General features: G+C 39.2%; 1 protein-coding gene across 2 annotated transcripts in view; it reads left to right on the top strand.

The window, feature by feature from the left end:
* CDC16 (cell division cycle 16) overlaps nt 1–20,623 on the top strand; it is a 40,008-nt gene extending 19,385 nt beyond the window's left edge. Inside the window, exons 11-18 of one of the 2 annotated variants that reach the window (XM_053563286.1) lie at nt 100–173; nt 1,989–2,114; nt 9,859–10,011; nt 13,309–13,372; nt 15,959–16,020; nt 16,974–17,109; nt 18,810–18,900; nt 20,132–20,623. In XM_053563286.1, the coding sequence (XP_053419261.1) occupies nt 100–173; nt 1,989–2,114; nt 9,859–10,011; nt 13,309–13,372; nt 15,959–16,020; nt 16,974–17,109; nt 18,810–18,900; nt 20,132–20,391 (966 nt within the window). In that variant the 3' untranslated portion in view covers nt 20,392–20,623. The remainder of the gene's footprint in view (nt 1–99; nt 174–1,988; nt 2,115–9,858; nt 10,012–13,308; nt 13,373–15,958; nt 16,021–16,973; nt 17,110–18,809; nt 18,901–20,131) is intronic. The other variant, XM_053563287.1, reaches the window with a different exon arrangement.

The raw sequence follows: 20,623 nt of genomic DNA, 5'->3' as shown, positions 1-20,623 counted from the left end.
TATAGGAAAGTCTAGTTTTTCCTCTTTCTGGCCTCATGTGTTGGAGATCCAATTTAAGGTTAAGCAGTCTTTGGTAATGGTAAATTTTGAACTTTTTAGGTGTCTTGGTTTGCGGTGGGATGTTATTATCTCATGGTTGGTCATAAAAATGAACATGCCAGAAGATACCTGAGGTATGGATTTATTCCCTTTCTCCCTCTGCAGTGAACCTGTTTTGTACAGTAATTAGTACTTTGAGGCAGTGTGAAAAAAATAAATGTTTCTTCAACAGATTCAGCTCAATTGCCTTAGTACTTGCTTTTATGTTGTGAGGAGAGATAAAAGAAATTAGTGGTTTAGGTCTTGTCCTCAGGGAGCTTATATGTTTTTCATTTTATTGATAAATGAGAATACATAATGAAACAAAAGAGAATAAAGTCTCCTTTATTGAAAGTCTCCTTTTTAAATTTACACTATTAACCTTTTACTTTTAGGACTTCTTTTGTTAACAGTTGTAAAATTATGTGAAACTTTACATGAGATTGGGGTCCCTAACTGTGACTGTGAACCAGAGTCCTGGCAGGATGAGTTAGCTCACATATGGATTTGCCATGGTTTTAGCTTAAGGTTAGCTGTACATCCCAATCATGCATGATTAACACTGTTAATCAAGTCTTGCAAAATGTCTAATATGTGAAGAATTACTTAAATACTCTAAATGTAATAATGGTTGTAATTCCCTCTATGCAAACAAAATAGAAAGTGATCTTTAAGAGAAAGAGCATAAACTTTGGAGTCAGACTAGAATTCTAATGCAAATTCTATGACTGAAATTCCTTAAGAAAATTAATTTCTCTCACTTTCTTCTTTGAAGATGGGGATGGCGGCTTGGCTCCTGTAGTTCAGTGGTTAGGGCGCCAGCCACATACACCAAGGCTGGCAGGTTGGAACCCGGCCCGGGCCTGCTAAACAACTACAACAAAAAAATAGCCAGGCATTTTGGTGGGTGCCTGTAGTCGCAGCTACTTGGGAGGCTGAGGCAAGAGAATTGTTTAAACCTAAGAGTTTGAGGTTGCTGTGAGCTGTGACATCACAGCACTCTACCGAGGATGACATAGTAGGGATTCTGTCTCAAAAAAGAAAAAAGAAAATGGGGTTGGCATAATATTTACATCTCAGGATTGTTAGGGAAATTGATAAGATAACCTGAAAGTGCCTTGTGTTAGGAAGAAAATAGATCTCTGGTGGGTTGTGTGCTCAGCATTTTAGGAAAACTTGTCAGTAGGAAGGTGATTTGTATTGTAAAAGTTCTTTTGAAGTATAATGCTTCGTTTCACTGTATGATTAAGTAATGGACTCTACATAAAACAGGGACCATTTGGGGAACAGAAAAGTTAGAAAAATAAAATGCTAGGAAGTAGGATATCACCCTTAGTTTTCCATGTTTTCTGACATGTTCTCTTTATTCCTTGCTATGGATTGATTATTGCATTGTGTTCACTGAAGACAATTCATTTATAGCGTAATCTGTGAAACCGGATGAATCTTCTACCACCATCTGTAGGATATCACTTAAACTAACAAGCCTTGCTATACTTGTCCTTAAAATATGAATTAACTTATCTTGCAAGTTACAGGATGAGAGCATGCATTTAGTCATCTAGTGTGGTGCTGGGCACAAAATAGATCCCCACTTAATGTTTGTTGCTGTTGCTCCACCATTTTATCTCCATGAGCTCCTGGATGAAGTAATGTTTGTGGGTTTCATGCAGAGTGCTGATGAGTTTGGCTATAGTACCTAAAACTGTGGACCTCTCTCCTAAAACTTAATGAACTTTTGCTTATACTGTTAAATATTGTTTTAGTTCAAGTGAATTAACATAAATATTACATTAGTCTTTACTATGTTGATGACTCATTTATATATTAAATGAAAATGTCTTTGAGAGGGCATCTGCTTATATAAAATTAACAATTTAAGAATAAATTGAGTGCACTATTTATTTTAGCAAAGCTACAGCGCTGGAGAAGACCTATGGGCCTGCTTGGATAGCCTATGGGCACTCATTTGCGGTGGAGAGTGAGCATGACCAGGCCATGGCTGCCTACTTCACAGCAGCACAGCTGATGAAAGGGTATTTCTATTGTTACTGTTATTGCTATTTGATTTTAAACTGAACAGAAGCATTTTACTTCTTATCTAGTAGCTTGTAATTGTAAAATAACTATGAAAATGGAGGAGGAAAGAAGCTGGTGTAGTGAGTTTGCCTAGCAGTTTGTCTCAGCCAATGCAAGAAGAAACTTGGAAATTGGTCCACGGGAAGAGATGAGTACAGAAGCTCTTCATGTGTTCATGCAAGAATGAAGATACTCAAATGCAAAAGTATTATATCTTATCTGTTACCAAAAGGTATTTGATGTGGCTTAGTTGTAGTACAGGACTGTATTTGCAATATGCTGGATTTCAATCAGTATCAACTATATTGATAGTAATTGAAGTAATATTGCTCTGATTCCTACTGACTCTTATTGGTCTCACCCTTGGTTAGACTTTGCAGAATTCTTTTGTTTACATTACTTCTGTCAACCTGTGTGAAGAGGAGGTGGGAGTGTAGAGGTCCAGAGGGGTGGTCTGGAGTCACATTGCCTAGGCGCCCTTCCAGACTCTTCCACTCAGAGCTACATGATCTTGGGCAAATTCTTTAACCTCTTAAAAAATAGGAATAACAACAAAACTTACTCATTGCATATTGAAGCACTCAAAGTTAGCTGCATCTGTTTACTTAAAGTGCTTGACATGGCTCATGTACAGCAGATCCTTCACAGCTGAGCCCTCCCTACACTGGCTACCTTCTTAAATTGACCTAATTTTCACAGACTGGACATACACCACATGTACATATCAGCACAGTTGGCCTAGTTCCTTATGGTGACCACCTCCGTATGGTGACCAGATTGTTACAGTCCCTGGAGTGGTCAACTTGCAGAGGTTCTGCTGTATTTAACTATATTGAATTTTATCTTGTTAGATTTGATCTCCTTCTTCAAACTATTCAAACACCTCTTGTCACTCGGTTCTATACCCAGATTATTTATCAACTCTAGCTTTTTATACTCATAGTAACTTGATAAGTATGACTTAGATCTAATCATCCATACAAATACTGTGAAGGATGTATCTCCTTAATTGCATTAGTTAATAGGGCTGCCATAACAGAAGACCATAGACTGGATGGCTTAAAGGACAGAAATTTATTTTCTCATAATTCTGGAGGCTGGGAAGTCAAGATGAGATGCTAGCTGATGCTGTTTGTGGTGAGGGCTCTATTCCCGGCTTGTGGATATTGACTTCTTGCTGTGTCCTCGTATGGCAGAGAGTGAGCTCTGATGTTTCTTCTTCTTCTTCTGAGGACACCTTACTATTGCATTAGGGTCTTACTCTTAGGATCATTTGACGTTTATTATCTCCTCACAGGCCCTAATCTCCAAATACAGGCATAGAGTGGGTTAGGGCTTTAAAATTTGAATTTGTGGGAAGGATGCAAACATTCAGCCCCTGGCACTACCCATGAGTAGAAGTAACCTCCAGTTAGAGTTGTCCAGCCAGTCATCAACCTCTTTAAGTGGGCCTTGTACTCAGTCCAGGTCTCCTTCTCTCCGCTGAGATGTGCAGGACCTTTTCCACTGATTTTCTGAATCTCATTACTATCTTTCTGATAATTTTTTAGAAAAAAAAATCTCAATAACTTCCTATGAGTTGTTTCTTATAAGCACATGCTAGAGTCTGGAAATTTTTTTTGATATTCTGGGTGCTCACAAACAGAATAGTTATTAGTTCCTAGGTAGGAATCAAAATCAATGATAATGGCTAGATGTAGTGGCTCATACTTATAATCTTAGCACTTTGGGAGGCCGAAGCTGGAGGATTACTTGAGCCCAATAGTTCAATATTAGCCAGGGCAGCATAGCAATAGACCCTGTTTCTAAAAAGAAAAACAAAGGCTAGGTGCAGTGCCTTGTGCCTGTAATCCCAGCACTCCCTGAGACTGAGACAGGCTGATTGCCTGAGCTCAGGAGTTCCAGACCAGACTAAGCAAGAGCGAGACCCCATCTCTACAACTAGCCAAGTGTTGTGGTGGGCACCTGTAGTCCCAGCTACTCAAGGCTGAGGCGAGAGGATCACTTGATCCCAGGAGTTTGAGGTTGCAGTGAACTAATGAGCTGTGCCCCAATAGCACTCTACCCAGGGTGATAAGAGTGAGATTCTTGTCTCAAAAACAAAAACAAAATTAGCCAGGGTTGGTGGTGGTGTATTCTATAGCCCTCACTGCTTAGGAGGCTGAGCCTGGAGGATTGCTTGAGCCTAGGAGCTGGAAATTGTAGTGAGCTGTGATCACACCACTGTACATGATGGAGTGAGACCTTGTCTCACAAGAAGGAAAAAACTGATAATACAATTAATATTTTTAGCATTTCTCAATCTAACAAACTTCATGTCATTAAATTCTCACATCAAGATAAGTATTATTTTTCTCTCAGTTTTAACTTTACTATCAGAACAGCTTTGCATTCTTCTAACCTGCCCATGTTTGGATAAATGTTTGACATTGGATATATATTTTTAAGTTTCTGTTGTGATTTATTTTATGAGTCCTTAGTCATTTAAGGGTATGCTGATACTTAATTTTCACATATTTGTGAATTTCTCAGATTTCCTTCTTTTATTGATTTCTGACTTAATTTTCATTGTTGTTGGAGAACATACTTTGCACTTCAGCCTTTTCAAATTTATTAAGGCTTGTTTTATGAGTGAACATATGGTCTATCATAGACATTGTTCTGAATGTACTTGAGAATTCTGCTTCTGTTGGGCATAGTGTTCCATTGATGCCTGTTAGGTCTGATTTTTGTAGTGTTATTGAAGTCTTCTATTTCCCTGTTGATCTTCTTGCTGGTTATTTTACCAATTATTCCAAGTGCGGTATTGGTGTGTTCAACTCTTACTGTTCAGTTGTCTGTCTCCCTCCCCATCTCTGGCAGTTTTTGATTCATGTATTATGAGTATCCATTGTCAAATGCATATATGTTTATAATTGTTTCATTTTCTTGATGGATTGAGCATTTATGATTGTAAATGTCCTTCATTGTGTCTAGTAGCAGTTTGCGTCTTAATCTCTGTCTGACGTTAGTATAGTCACACAAGCTGTCCTTTGTTATGTTGCATGGTACGTCTTTTTTCATCCTTTTTTTTTTTTTTTTTGTAGAGACAGAGTCTCACTTTATGGCCATGGGTAGAGTGCCGTGGCCTCACACAGCTCACAGCAACCTCCAACTCCTGGGCTTAAGCGATTCTCTTGCCTCAGCCTCCCGAGTAGCTGGGACTACAGGCGCCCGCCACAACGTCCGGCTATTTTTTTGGTTGCAGTTTGGCCGGGGCTGGGTTTGAACCCGCCACCCTCGGTATATGGGGCCGGCGCCCTACCGACTGAGCCACAGGCGCCGCCCTCATCCTATTATTTTTAACTTGTTAGTATCTTGGAGTCTAAAGTATATTTCTTGTAGACAACATATATAATTAGATCATTTTAATTTCTTCTACAACTTGCTGCCTTTTGAATGGAGTGTTTATTCCATTTTTGTTTAATGTAATTACTGATAAGGTAGGATTTATGTCTGCCAATTTGTTCTTGGTTTTCTGTGTATGTCTTTTTGTTCCTGGCATTTCTCATTACTGCCTTGTTTTATGTTGAATAGGTATCTTATAGTATCCCATTTTAATTCCATTTTTGTCTTATATAATTTTGAGTTGTTTTCTTATTTGTTATCTTGAGGATTATATTTAATAACTTAAAACATTCTAATTTGGATTAATACCGATTTAACATCAATAGTATACCAAAACTTTACTCCAGTAGAACTGTTTCTTTGTACCTCCTTCTGCTATTATTGTCATACAAAGTACATCTTATATATTATAAGCCCATTAACACAAAATTATAATTTTTGTTTTATTTAGTTATCTTTTAAATCAAGTACAAAACAGTTAGAAGCAAAAATAAATTTATACCACTTTACGTATACAATATAGTTACTTTTGTCAGACTCTTATTTCTTCATGTGGATTCAAGTTACTGTCTAGTATCCTTTTATTTTAGCTCAAATGACTCTCGTTGATATTTCTTGTTGGGCACATCTGCTAATGACAGATGTTCTCAATTATACTCTGTTAGGCTGGGGGCGATGGCTCATGCCTATAATCCCACCAATCTGGGAGGCCAGGGCAGATCTATCCCTTGAGCTCAGGAGTTTGAAACCAGCCTAAGCAAGAGTGAGACCTTGTCTCTACTAGATATAGAAAAACTAGCTGGGTGTCATGACAGGAGCCTGTAATCCCAACTACTCAGGAAACTGAGGCAAAGGATCACTTGAGCCCAGGAGTTTGAAGCTGCTATGATATCGCCATAACACTCTACCCAGGCAACAGAATGAGACTTTGTCTCAAAAAAAACCCAAAAAACTGGAAATTAATTATACGTTGTTACATTATTACTTTCTGTAATTTTGTTTTTTAAAGAAGCTATGAGAAGAAAGGTAAGCAGGTACGAATGTACATCATTTGTTATATTAACCTTATTTACATTTTTAGTTTTCTCTTTTGTCCTGTAATCTCTTTTGTTTGAGTTAATACCTAGTGTCTTTCTTTTCTTTTCTTTTTTTTCTTTTTCTTTCTTTTCTTTTTCTGCTCTATCACCCAGGCTGGAGTCTGGTGCACAATCATGACTCACTGCAGCCTCTAATTCCTGGGTTCAAGTGATCCTCCTATCTCAGCCCCCAAGTAGCTGAAAGTACAGTTGCCACTGCACCTGGCTTGGTGTTATTTCTTACTCTAGAGCAGCTTTGCTTTCACCCATTGTGTATTGGTAAACCTTGCATTTCTGTATGTGATAGGCCCAACAATACAATTGCAAGTGAGTGTCCTGTACTGTCTTTTATAATCATATAATTGTCTTTGCTAATACTCTGTTTTTTCTTGTGGGTTTGAATTACTCTCTGGAATACTATGGTTTCAGCCTGTAGAATTTCCTTTAGTATTTTTTGTAAGGTGAGTCTGCAGTAAGCCTTCTCAGTCCCCCTCTCCCCGGTAATGTCTTAATTTCACCTTCATTCGTAAAGGATACTTTTGCTGGATAAGGTTTCTGGGTTGACTGACCTTCAGTACTTTGTAATCCAACTGCTTTCTGGCCTCTGGTATTTAATGAGAAATTAGTTGCTGATTTCATTGAAGAACCCTTGTGATGTTAGTAGTTGCTTTTCTGTAACTGCTTTAGAGATTCTTTTTTTGTCTTTTTCAGGGTCCGGATTTCTTGGGTTTGTTCTGCTTGGAGTGCTTTGGGATTTTTGGAAAGCTTTTGACTGTTATTTCTCCAAATATTCTTTCTGTCCCTGTCTTCCTTCTTCTTCTGGGACTCTTACTGTGAATGTATTGGTATGCTCCATGGTGGCTATATTCATTTTTCTTTTTTGTTTCTCTAATGGGATAATCTCAGTTGACCTTCAAGTTCAATTACGTTTTTGTCTGCCTTTTCAAATCTGTTCTTAAACATTTCTAGTGACTTTTTTATTTTTATTATACTTTTCAACTCTAGAATTGCTATTTGATTTTTTTAAAAAATGCTCTTTATTGTTATTCTGTAGTAAGACATTATTCTCATACTTTATTTTTGTAGGCATACTTTCTTTTAGTTCTTTGAACATTAAAAATAGCCTGTTTAAGGTATTCATTTTGCTTGTCTCACATTGGAGCTTTTTCCAGAGTAGTTTCTATTGACTACTTTATTTCTAGTGTACGGGCTGTACTTTTCCTGTTCCTTTGCATGTCTGTTTTTGGTTGAAAATGGACATTTAAAGTAAAGGGCTGGGCTTGGTGGCTCATGCCTGTAATCCCAGTACTCTGGGAGGATGAGGCAGGTGGATTGCTTGAGCTCATGAGTTCAAGACCAGCCTGAGCAAGTGTCAGATCCTGTCTCTAAAAGGTGTCTGGGCATTGTGGTGGGTGCCTGTAGTCCCAGCTATTTGGGAGGCTGAGGCAAGGGGATCGCTTGAGCCCAAGGGTTTGAAGTTGCTGTGAGCTATGATGCCATGGTTGATGCAAGAAAGTGAGACTCTGTCTCAAAAAAAAAAAAAAAGTACTACATTGGAGAAATGCTGGAAACCAGGTTTTCCCATCCTATCCCAGGGTTTGTTGTTGTCACTGTTTATTTATTTGCTTTCTGTAATTCTGTAGTCTATATCCCGAAGGTATTGTGTGAGGCCACTGAAGCCTCTACTCAGTTAAATAGTGGATTTGATGTCTCTCAAACCTGTAAGTCCTGTGTGGCCTTCAGCACTAATAGGATAGTTGAGGACTCTGCTTTAGCCTTCATTCCTTCTTGCACAGAGCCTCAGGTTAGTAGGGGATGAGAGGTTAGGGCCGTCTCAGGTCTGCCCTGTGCATTTATGTAGCCCTGTGCATGCATACATATGTGTGTGTCCAAGTGTGTGTGTGTTTGTGTGCACAAGTGTGTGGCACCCTGGAGGAATGTGTTGGCTCTTCCAAAGCCCTCTATGCCCAGATTTCCTTTTACTGTTTTGGCCAACCTCTTGTTTACCCCACCTGGTGTAGCTGCAGATGGTAAACACAGATTATTGTGTTTGCAGATTGCTGCAGATTATTTTCTACAAATACACTGGGATGGAGCTTTTCTCCTCGAGTGAGCTCTAAGGTCAAACCAAGCAGAACTCCAAATTCACTGTGCTTCCTCTAGTGACTGGCCTGCTGGTGGTTTTGAGTCTGCAGGTTTTCAAGGCTAGTGCAGAGCTGGGGAGAGTGCACTGGGAGTGGGCTTGCTGAACCACAGAGTGCTGTTATTGCTGAGAGGTGGCTGCTGCTCTCAAATATATTCCTCAGATTGTTGTGGCCCTTTCCTAACTTGCAAATTCTGAAAAAGTTGGTTTCGACAATTTTTGCCAGTGTTCTTGTTGCATCTATGAATAGATAACATTTTGGAGTTCCTCACTTTGCCATCTTGAAATTACTTCTTCCAGACAAATACTTTTAGATGATAGAATCTTTTTTTTTTAATTGTCCTCCCAAAATCCATGTTGAAAGAATCTTTATTTGAGTCATGATTCTAGACTAGAGCCAAGGTATATATGTAGCAAGTAATCAATCACTGCTTATCGATGTCTTAGATCATCTTCAAGGGGTCATCTTATTATATTTGCTTTAATGCAGTTAGTGGTGCATTAGTGTGAACAGATAGATGGGAATTTAATTAAAAAGTAGTTAGTGCTGACTCTGTACCTAGAACTGTCCCAGGGTGGAGAACAGTTGATACATGAAATGTTGCTTGGATCCCTTCTGTGCAGAATGGCAGTAATGGATTTTAATGGGAATTAACAGGAAGGAGAACCATGTGGGTTGGAAAAGTGAGAGGCAGCTTCATAAAGGGAAGTGGGATGTGGACACAGCTTTGAAGGGTAAATGGTGCTGAATAAATAGGAAAAGGGGAGGTCAGGCTTGACTGGGGCCTGACATTTCATCATAGAGGAAAACAGGCGCTGTTCTGTTTTAGAGGGCTTTGGTTATGTTTTACTGTGGAATAATGAAAATTAAAGATAAATAGCTTGCTTAAAGATTTTAAGAGTGGCAGCTGATTAGTCTAAAAGTATATTAAGTATTCATTAAATATTAGTAAATTAAGAGTTAGGAAAATAGTAAATGCTATGTTGTGCTACTTTTAAATTATTTTGCCGGTAAGTTATGAAGTTGATAGATGAGTTTCTGCTGAATTACAAAGCTTTGGGTATTAAATATATGACATTTTCTAATATTTTTAGATGTCATTTGCCTATGCTATATATCGGATTAGAATATGGTTTGACCAATAACTCAAAACTTGCTGAAAGATTCTTCAGCCAAGCTCTGAGTATTGCACCAGAAGACCCTTTTGTTATGCACGAGGTTGGAGTGGTTGCATTTCAGAATGGAGAGTAAGTACTGAAAGGCCGTAAGTCCTTCCCTTTACTTTCTGAAAAGAGTTAAATGCTCAGAGTGACTCTTCAGTGGATTTTTATTTTTAAATGTACTATTTTAGGAGGAGATGGTTAAAAAAAGAAAAGAAAAACTGTTATCTTGGATTTCCTTAAAAATTCTAAACCCAGGGCGGCACCTGTGGCTCAAAGGAGTGGGGCACGGGCCTCATATGCTGGAGGTGGCAGGTTCAAACCCAGCCCTGGACAAAAACAGCAACAAAAAAAAAAAAAAAAAAAATTCTAAACCCAGGTTGTGGTTGTCTTTTGACAGGTGGCTAGTTCAGCCCCTGAGATCCTGCAGTATGGCCTGAAGGCCCTGTGCGCCCTTAGTTCTCTGTGTTGGTTAGGAGTTAGACTCACAGGTTGGAGGTAAATTTTCTATAGCTGTTAAGATGAAGTGTTTTCTCTTTTGTTAATAGTAAATCAGAAAATTAAGCTAATTAGAATGACCCAATGTCTGAGTTTCCTGGTTCACTGAAGCTTTAATGTAGTCTTGATTATCTGTAGAGTAAGTGGTTTGGTGTCATACTCAAAAAGAAAAACATCTATAATCCTTTGCATTCAATTACACATAAATTTTAACATAGTAAACTAGAACTACTTCAGTGTTTGTGGCACATGTGTGTTCCAAAATGGGTTATCTAGGTATTTTTAAAACAATTTGAAGCTGTAAAAAATATATAGTAATATAATATAATAGAGTCAGTCATCAGTATTTGCATATTCTGTATTTGCGAATTACCTTCTCCCCATATCAGGACTTGAGGTGCTGGTTGTTTGCAGATACAGGGCAGGAGGAATTCGACCTTGTGGTGCACACATGCCTGACTGAAGTCATGTAACACAAAGTTCTTTGTGTATTTTGTTTCAGCTCATACTGTAAACAAGGAATCTTTTTGTAGTCTGGTTACTATCACATTTTTCATAATTTTGTGCTTTTTCTTGGATCACTGTTCACAGTGATCTCTGAGCTCCACACTGAAGGGTTCTTTAGTGTTCCCAAGCACAGGAGGCTATGATGTGCCTTATGGCTACCACATTTTTCATAATTTTGTGCTTTTTCTTGGATCACTGTTCACAGTGATCTCTGAGCTCTGCACTGAAGAGTTCTTTAGTGTTCCCAAGCACAGGAGGCTATGATGTGCCTTATGGCGGAAATGTGTGTGTTAGAGAAGTTGGCTCAGGTGTGGGTTGTGGGTTATAATGCTGCTGTGGCAAGTTCAGTATTAGTCAACATTGGACAATATGCATCAACTCAGGTGTCACTGAACAGAAACACACACGAAACAAGGTCATGCACTGATCAGTTGATGAAAATGATATGAGCAGAGGTTTGCAGGGGCCTATTTTTCCCCTGGGAGCAATGGTACAGTATTTACAAAATCAGTATTGATAGTGACTGTATATAAAAGTCACTACAAAAGTTTTGAGACATACTGTCTTGTGGCGCGTTATTTCACTTCCAAGAAAGACAGTCAACAGCATTCTCCTATCTGATTCACTCACACAAATTCCAATGTGAGAGGCTCATTTGTATCCTTCCTCAGTCCACTCAGTGGGCATCTGCTGTGGAGCTGGGAGGAGAGCACTTTTGTGTGATGGTTTTCTGTGATTTTAAAAGTGGGTTAAATGAGTCTCACAGCCTTGAGTGTTTGCAGTGGGCTTCTGGAGTCTTTATTCCTTTCTGCAAGGCAATTTTTTGGTGGTTTTAAAAACTTAAAAGAGGCCGAACTTCATTGAGAGACAAGGAGAGGAGTGGGCATCCGGCGATTGCAGTGAATGAGGAAAACATCACTGCTGTGTGTGTGAAACGTGGTTTGCAGAAACAATCGAGTGACATTTAAGGGCATTGAAGTAGTACTACAGTTTGGATTGCTAGCAGGGTCAAAATCCTACCATGATTATCTTTGAGCCAGTAAAGTTTCATCTGCATGGGTGCCTCATACTTTGACAGATAAGCAAAAGCGCATCTGAGTTGAATGAACGGTGTAAAGAAGTGCTGGTCAGATTCAATGGATGCAAGTCTAGACTCATTTCTGATGTCATTATGGTGATAAAATCTGGGTTTACCAGTTTGAATCAGAGAATAAGTGGTACTCAACACTGAAGATTGTTTCCGATGAAAATCCACCAACAAAAGTGAAGTGGGGCTAGGTGCAGCGGCTCATGCCTGTAATCCTAGCACTCTGGGAGGCCAAGGCAGGTAGATTGCCTGAGCTCACAGTTTTGAGACCAGCTTGTGCCAGAGCGAGACCTTGTCTCTAAAAGTAGCCAGGTGTTGTGGCAGGCGCCTGTAGTCCTAGCTGCTCGGGATGCTGAGGCAAGAGAATCACTTAAGCCCAAAATTTTGAGGTTGCTGAGAGCTGTGACACCATGGGACTCAACTGAGGGCAGCAAAGTGAGACATTGTAAAAAAAAAAAAATGAAATGGCTCTGAAGTGTCAGAAAATGGTACTGCTTTCCCCTCTATACCCAGTCACATCACCTCTGGTCCTCTGGAGGAACATAGGACTGTTGTTGCTCAGTGGCATACGTAGCGTGCCCACCAGAAGTTTTCAGGAAGCTTCAAGAATGGGGCCAAGGACAGGACTGTGGGGACCACTTTGCATCAAGATAGACTATCTGCCCACCCAGCCAACTTCATTATTCAGTTCCTAGAGTTCACAGAGGTGAAACTTAGTACTCATCTACCCTGTAGTCCTGACCTTGCTGCATGTGATTATTTCCTCTTCTCTATAGTAAAAAATTATGTACTCAGAAGAAGCTTCTCCAGCCCCAAAGAAGCTGTTCTTGCCTATAAAAGTGAGCTTGTAGCATTTGAAGAAAATGAAGGGAGAGGATGTTTTCAAAAGTAGTTTATGGGAACACAAAAGTGTGAAGAATGCTGTGGCGATTATTTTGAAAAAATACAGTTATCAAAATGATTTCTGCTTCACCTGACTAGCCTTTAAAAAAGAAGAAGAAATGATTTTACATTTCTTGATTTATGTGTATCAAGAAACTTTCATAGTGTCCTTCATAGAACATAAATAATGCGCATAATGCACATCTGCTGAAATCTTGAACTCATGTGATGTTAAGCCATAAAATTATTTATTCGATTTAACTTTGAATTTTAATAATTATCTCCATTTCATTTTAATGCTGAAAGAGATGTCATTTCATTTTAATGTTGAAAGAGATATTCATATTTTTCTTAAATGTTTATATTTGCTAATTTTGAATAATCTGTAACCTTTTTTTCCTCTATTTTAGATGGAAAACAGCAGAAAAATGGTTTCTTGATGCTTTGGAAAAGATTAAAGCAATTGGAAATGAGGTATTCCATGTAGTATCTATAAATACACATGTACACACCCCTGAGTGTTTACTGTTGAGTGAGGAAAATAATATAGACAGTCTCTCTTGCCTAGAAGATAATAACCTAATATTTACAATAACAAATGGTTTGTTAATGTTTGAACTGTCAGGCAGTTAAAAAAAATGTTTGTTTCTAAATAAGAGGGCAGATGTTGGCTGTTTTCATAAGAGGGCTCTAGGTTTGAAATGTAGAAATAATCAGAGTTTATTGTATAATATATTTGAACTGGTGATCTTAACTGGTGGGCACTATAGTATCTGACTTAATAACTCTTTCAACTTCAGAGAGCCTCAACTTTGACTCTCTGTAGCAGATCCCATTTATGCAGGGGCAGGAATGGGGACAGGCATCTTTCAGACTCAGACCTTTTGTTGCTGCTCCTAACCATGTGTGGACCGTGTTGTCTGGATCTCTCAGTGTTTGGGGTGTTTGACTAGGTTCTGTAAGATAAAAAACATACTCATGAATTGGTGCTTATGAGTTAACTTTCCACCTAGCAAGGATATGTGTATGCTGGTATTATTTAAAAATAGTTAAAATCATCCAGGCCTGGCGGGTCACACCTGTAATTTTAGCTGGGTGTAGTGGTCGCCTGTAGTCCCAGCTATTCAGGAGACTGAGGCAGGAGAATCACTTGAGCCCAGTGAGCTTTGATAACACCACTGCATGTTATCAAAGCTCACTGGGTAGGTAGGGCAACAGAGTGAGAATCTATCTGAAAAAAAAAAAAAGAAAGAAAAGAAAAGTAAAAAGAAAAAAATAACACTTTTAGGTGTCATGAACTTCTGTAGGTAAGGGCCTTGTGGCAACTGCCGTTCTAACTCCTGATTCTCTTTTTTCCATACCTGCTGGCCCTCAGCTCTCTCCTTTCGTTGCTGCTGGCTCCTTCCTGTTCCCTCAGACACAGTTCCTCCAGCCTCCCCGACAGTTAGCTATCTGTGGGTCCCCAAAGTCACATTTGTTTGTTTTGATCTCTTATTGTCTTCTGAGCTTATGAACACTGTATTTCTGTCTGTTTTGAAGTGTGTATATAAAGCAGGCTCCTCCTCAGCTGAGTGGTGGTTCTTCCTGGTGGTTCTGGAGAGTGCAAGTGCTTTGTTACTTTCAGACTGCTTCTTGCTGCCCTGTTGGTTTCAGTGTTCTGTACCTTGCTGTTCAGACAGACCCAGAGCATTCACATCACTGGAAGCTTGATAGAAGTGCAGAATCTCAGATCTACTAAGTAAAAATCTACAGTCTTAGCTTAATCAGCAGGTGATTCTCTTGCACAGAGAAGTTTGAGAAGCATTTTCTTAAACCACATGTAAGGTTGCAACTATACTCCTCGATGATTCATAGGCACTTTGGAGTCCTGATTAAATTAAGTATGAAAGTATAATATCATCTAAGTGTCAAAATGCCCAATAAAAAGTTATATGAAGGAGGGAAGGTATTGTTTGACTTCAATTATAAACTACAGCAAAGTGTCAAAGTATCTGCAGCGGGCATGCCTAAGAGTCATTAGATGACTTGTTTTCCATTCACTTGGACCATACCTCCTGGAGCCATTCTGAGCAGAGGTGGAGTGAGCCTCAGGTCTGTTCATTGGTGTGGTTGACATATGTTTAATGAATGTTGATTATTTCCTTGGCTCTGAGGTAGAGGTTGGGATGCAACAGGGAACTAGTTTGTTATTTCCTGCTCTCAGATCTATTAGAGAGGGTAAATAAATAAACTGGAAGTGAAAATACAGTGCACTTGAGGAAATAAAGGTACCCATGGAGAAAGGCAGTGTGCTCAGACGCGAAGGTAGTCAGGAAGGCTTTTGGTTTCAGTATCATACACGTCAGTCCTGAAGGTGATCAGACCTTAGCCAAGCAGAAGTGAAGGAGAAGGGCATTTTAGGTGTACAGAATGGCATATGCAGAGGTTGGAGCTGATTCAATGTGGCTTGGAATTTGAGCTCACAGAGCACATCAGGAAGTGAGACAGGAAGGTTAAATGTCAGGCACTAAGGACCTTGAAGTGAGAAGGCAAAAGGGACAGCGTGGTCAGACTATGCGATAGGGCCCCATAGACTGCTGATAAGGGAGGTGAAAAGTAAGTGTGTGGGCGTCATGCCCAGAGATGGAGGAGCAAGGCCTGGTGGTTCTTGGAAGGGTCAGGTTCAAGGGAGTGTTGTGTGCTGACTGGGAAGGCGCTCCGAAGGCTGGTGTGGCAAGAGAGAGATGTGTTTGGGGTGTGACACATTGAAGTTAAAGTACTTAACAAAATTTCTAAGTCAAAACAGATGGATATAAAAGTCTAGTGTGGCAGAGAAGCTCTGAGCTGTAGGTACACGGTTTGAACTGCTTCAGTGTGGATGACCTATTTGATGACATTGGTTAATTACAGCGGAGTCCTTAGGAAGGCTCCTGTAGTAGGAAAGGAGAGCAGGTAAGCCAGCAGTGCTCCTGCCATCTGTTATGGACACCAGAAGAGAGCCCCTTCACAGAGGTGGAAATAAATAAGTCAGGCTGAACAGTGATCTGTGTAACTCCTGGCCTTGATGTTGCTGTGTTTTAGGTGACAGTTGACAAATGGGAACCTTTATTGAACAACTTGGGGCATGTCTGCAGAAAACTTAAGTAAGTGAAGAAGAATTTCAGAAATGTACTTCATGACTAAATTTACTTAATTTTAATTAGCCTTTGCTATGTTTTCATTTCAAGAGATTCTCCTTTTTTTCTACGTGGTTGTACATATAATAAGCATCAAAATTGTTTCTGTTATTTATTTCTGTTGGTATAATTTTATTTTAGAAAACACACTGAAAAATTATAGTAGCTTTTTTTAGATTAAAATTTTTAGTGTTCAGAATTAATTTGGAAGAATTGGGACAGTAGGCTCTAATTAAAACCATATCCCTGTTTTCTCCTAGAGGTTTTGTAGTATGATAAACAGATGATAGCTGAAAATGGGTTCTTTGTTAAATAAAAAACTTTCAGTTACTTGAGATTTAACAAGTTTTTCTGTTGTAGGATTTCTTTGAGTCTTTACTATGCATTGGGAGCTGCAGCATTTCCCAAACTTTGCACATACAAACTTTTTTTAAAAAAATAAACAAAAGACTTTATAGGATAAGTATTCCAGAGAACTTTGGGGAACACTTCTAAGTAACTTTTTTGGACCTTAACGCCAAACTACTGGCTGCTTTTAATGACTCCTGGTATGAGAAGTTTACCATCTCATAAAAAGGTGGTGTATTGTCACAGGCCAGGAGTTGGGGATTAGGTTGTGGTTGTAGTGTCCCGCTAAACATCCAAAGGAACACAGCGTATCCACACAGGAGAGCCCCTGCCGCTGAGGGAGCTTGCTGGGAAGATGGACTCTCAGGAGGTGTTAGGGTGCATGGACATGGGGGTGGAGGACGGTTACTGGTCTAGACTTACTCTGACTTAGGAAAGGGCTTCTTATGTGCTTACATTGATGAATACTCATCTTGGACTTAGGAATTTAGTACTCCTGCTATACCTGGTAATTGTTTTCTTTTTCTTCCTTCTCTTCCTCTCCTCCAAACCTTCCTTACCTTCCCTCACAGAAAGTATGCTGAGGCCTTGGATTACCACCGCCAGGCATTGGTGCTAATTCCTCAGAATGCATCCACCTACTCTGCCATAGGGTATATCCACAGTCTGATGGGCAACTTTGAAAATGCTGTGGACTATTTCCACACAGTATGTCCTTTGTTTTGAACCTAACTTTATTATTGTTTTTTTTTGTGTGTGTGTGGACACACACAAAATATTTATTTATTTATTTTAGATTAATATGAGGGTACAAATGATTAGGTTACAATGTTTCCATTTATTAGGTAAAGTCCCTGTTGTAGTTGTGTCCCACACCTAGGAGATGTGCCACATACCCTTACATTTTGCCCTTTATGTACCTAACTTTTAATCTATAAAGATTTACTTTTCTTTTTGGAAATAGCTTTTCTAGGCAATGTTTATTTCTTTACTATTTTAAAATTCTTTAGGCAGCATGTTTTATTTTCTTTGCAGAGAAACGTGTATGTTGTACGGTGTTCATCAGATTAGAAACAGATATGAGGGTGGTTTCTGTAGCTCAAAGGAGTAGGGCCTCAGCCCCATATGCCAGAGGTGGTAGGTTCAGACCTGGCTCTGGCTAAAAAAAAAAAAAAAAAAAAAGAAAGAAAGAGATATGAATCATCTCTTCAGAGTCAGAGTGAGGCCTATAGGTGCCCAGTGGGCTCATGTGGGCAGTCTGGGCACTGTCAAGGTGGCACAGAAGGTTCTGCTCACAGCTCTTTAGCAGCTCCCAGTCTTAATTACTTGAGATCACTTTAGTAAAGGGGAGAATCTTTCCTTAATACATACATCATATGTCACCAAACCTATGGCACCATTAGTAAGCAAGATGGCTGCAGAGAAAAAAAATGCTGACAGACTTTAATATTTTCCTGTCACTTAATTATTTTTGTAGCTAGAGAAGGTACTCTGGAACATAAGTAGACAGATTTCTTTATTACTCTAGTGAATTAATAAGTGAAGTGGTTATGATACTTAGCCATTAAACATCATAAAATAGTGTGTCAACGTCCTTTCCCATGAAGCATCTGGTGCAGGGCACACACCTAGTTCTTGGCTCTATGCTTTCTCCAAGTCCCAGAAACCTGCTTTGAAAATCTCTCTCAAGTCCCTCTTAGGCTGCTAAAGTGTCAGCAAGTTTTCAGACAGCACAGTTCACGTGTCTTCACCCTCATGTGGTTTGTTGTCTAGTCTGTTGCCTGCATGGCCCTGGGTCTGCACATGCATGGGCAGCACATCTCAGTCACATACGTGGTAGCTGAGACATAGTGGTGGCAAGAAATAACAGTTCCTGCATTTGAGAAAGTGTGGGTCTTTGGAGGAGATAAAATATGAGGAAACGTATCTTTCAAAGATAAATTCATGAATAATAGGTTTATAGCTGATTTTCAAAGGTTAATTAGAGATTTTTTAGACTAGATGAATTCCTGAAGGTGTCACTGTGATAACCACAACACTGAGCTTGTCAGATGTTTGGACTAGGCAGATTTTCTAGTTTTTTAAATATGTACATATGGATACTATGTAATTTACATATTTATACTATGTAATCTTTTCTGTGATTTAATTAATATAGAAGGCTCACCTCTGAGTGAGATACAGTTTTTAAATCTTTTGTGGGGGGTAGAATTTAAGCATAAGAAAAGAGTGTGATGAACCTCCATGGCTGAACTTTAGTTACCAGCTTGTGGCCCATCTTTAGCTGCATCCCCACTGACCCTGGGCACCCTGGAATATTTTGAAGTGAATCAATGTAGGAATATTTTTAATTGAAAGAGAAGGTAATACACTTTCTTTTGATAATCATGCTGAATTTTTCTTGGCAGGCCCTTGGTCTTAGACGAGATGATACATTTTCTGTTACAATGCTTGGTCATTGCATTGAAATGTACATTGGTGATTCTGAAGCTTATATCGGTAAGAATTACAATTATTTGTATTCGCATTGTTTTCAATTTTTCACATTGTGTATTATATCCTAATACAATACAGTAGACTACTACACGATGAAAATGTGGTATCCTAATACAGTACAATAGACTACTACATGATGAAAAACACTGCTGAATTGTAGAACAACATGGCTGAATTTCACAGATTTTGACAGAGTTTGTGCTGATTACTTCCATTTGTAGAAGACGAGTAATAAGCAAAACTAATTGGTAGTGATAGAAGAGACAGAGTGGTGATTACTTCAGCCTTGGGAAGTTGACCAGGAAGGAGCACAAGGCAGTTGTTAGGGGCTGTGCGTGACTCTTTCTGCCTACAGTGGGTAAACGTGTATGTGTGTGTAGGAACTCACCTTGCAGTACATTATGGAGGAAGTACAGTTACGCTTTGTTGTGGCTCCATTGATAAAATAAAACAAAAAAAAAATCTCCAGCCTTGGTGCTCTGAAGACCCTGGGTTGACCCCTCAGCTCTGCTCCTCAACAACCTCTATAACTTAGGGCAAGTCTGGGCCTTAGTTCCTTCACTTGTTCAAGGAGAAGTTGCATGTACAGCGAAATATGGGATGGAGGTGCAGTAGTGAGCAAGACAGACATTTTCCCTCTACTTACAAAGGTAATGGTCTTAGAGAGACTTCCAGATTATCATTCTTTATTTTTTATTTTTAGGATGTTTGTATGTCATTATCTGCCAAAATACCTATTCCTGAAAGCCATCAATTCGACCTGTGTAAAATTGTCATATTGCTTGTGTTGGAAATGATTGAACCTAATATATCTGTGCAGATCTGTTCAGCTATGCTTTTTTAAGGTTTTAATTTGTAGAAAATATATGTGGTTTCTTTATGCATAAAGATTAGTGGCTATTCCTGACAGGCATACCACAGACACTTTTTGTGTGCAACAGCTGAGGAAAATGTTGCCCCCAGGCCTCACTAGTTAACTAAGAGGGCTTAGGAAGCAGGGTGCCTGTGGAACTGCCCCAGAGCTGCAACTACACGTGATTTTGAAAGTCTTCCAGCACCTCCTTTGAAAGTGGTGGAAAAGAAGAAGATTAGAACATTGTTTTCCTTCTGATTTTTAGTTGTGCTCTTAAAAGTACAGTTTGACTTAAGTGATAGACAGTGTTACATAATGGTGGAAATGGCAGATAAATAATGGAGTTTCTTATTTTATTCTAATTATGGTATTTCTTTTTAGGAGCAGACATTAAAGACAAATTAAAATGTTATGACTTTGATGTGCATACAATGAAGACACTAAAAAACATTATTTCACCTCCGTGGGATTTCAGGGAATTTGAAGTAGAAAAACAGACTGCAGAAGAAACAGGGCTTACACCATTGGAAACCTCAAGGAAAACTCCAGATTCCAGGCCTTCCTTGGAAGAAACCTTTGAAATAGAAATGAATGAAAGTGACATGATGTTAGAGACATCCATGTCAGACCATAGCACGTGACTCCAGACAGTGGTCCTGGTCCTGTTTGTCCAGTGTAGGTCAGTATTCCCACACCTCCTTGCCATGGCTTAGGAATGTCCCACTTCCTACCATAAACCCAGACTACATCTCTACATTTAGGAACAGAGACCTGCCTTAAGAGATTGGGTCACATATCTTTGCAACAGACGTGTTCTGATTCTCTGAACCTACAAAGTAGTTATGTGTAGTGGAATAAAAAAGAGAAACCATC

Source organism: Nycticebus coucang, chromosome 15 (assembly GCF_027406575.1).
Source record: "Nycticebus coucang isolate mNycCou1 chromosome 15, mNycCou1.pri, whole genome shotgun sequence".
Lineage (NCBI taxonomy): Eukaryota > Metazoa > Chordata > Mammalia > Primates > Lorisidae > Nycticebus > Nycticebus coucang.
The sequence above is the reverse complement of the archived record's forward strand: the minus strand, read 5'-3'. Positions and strand labels throughout refer to the sequence as shown.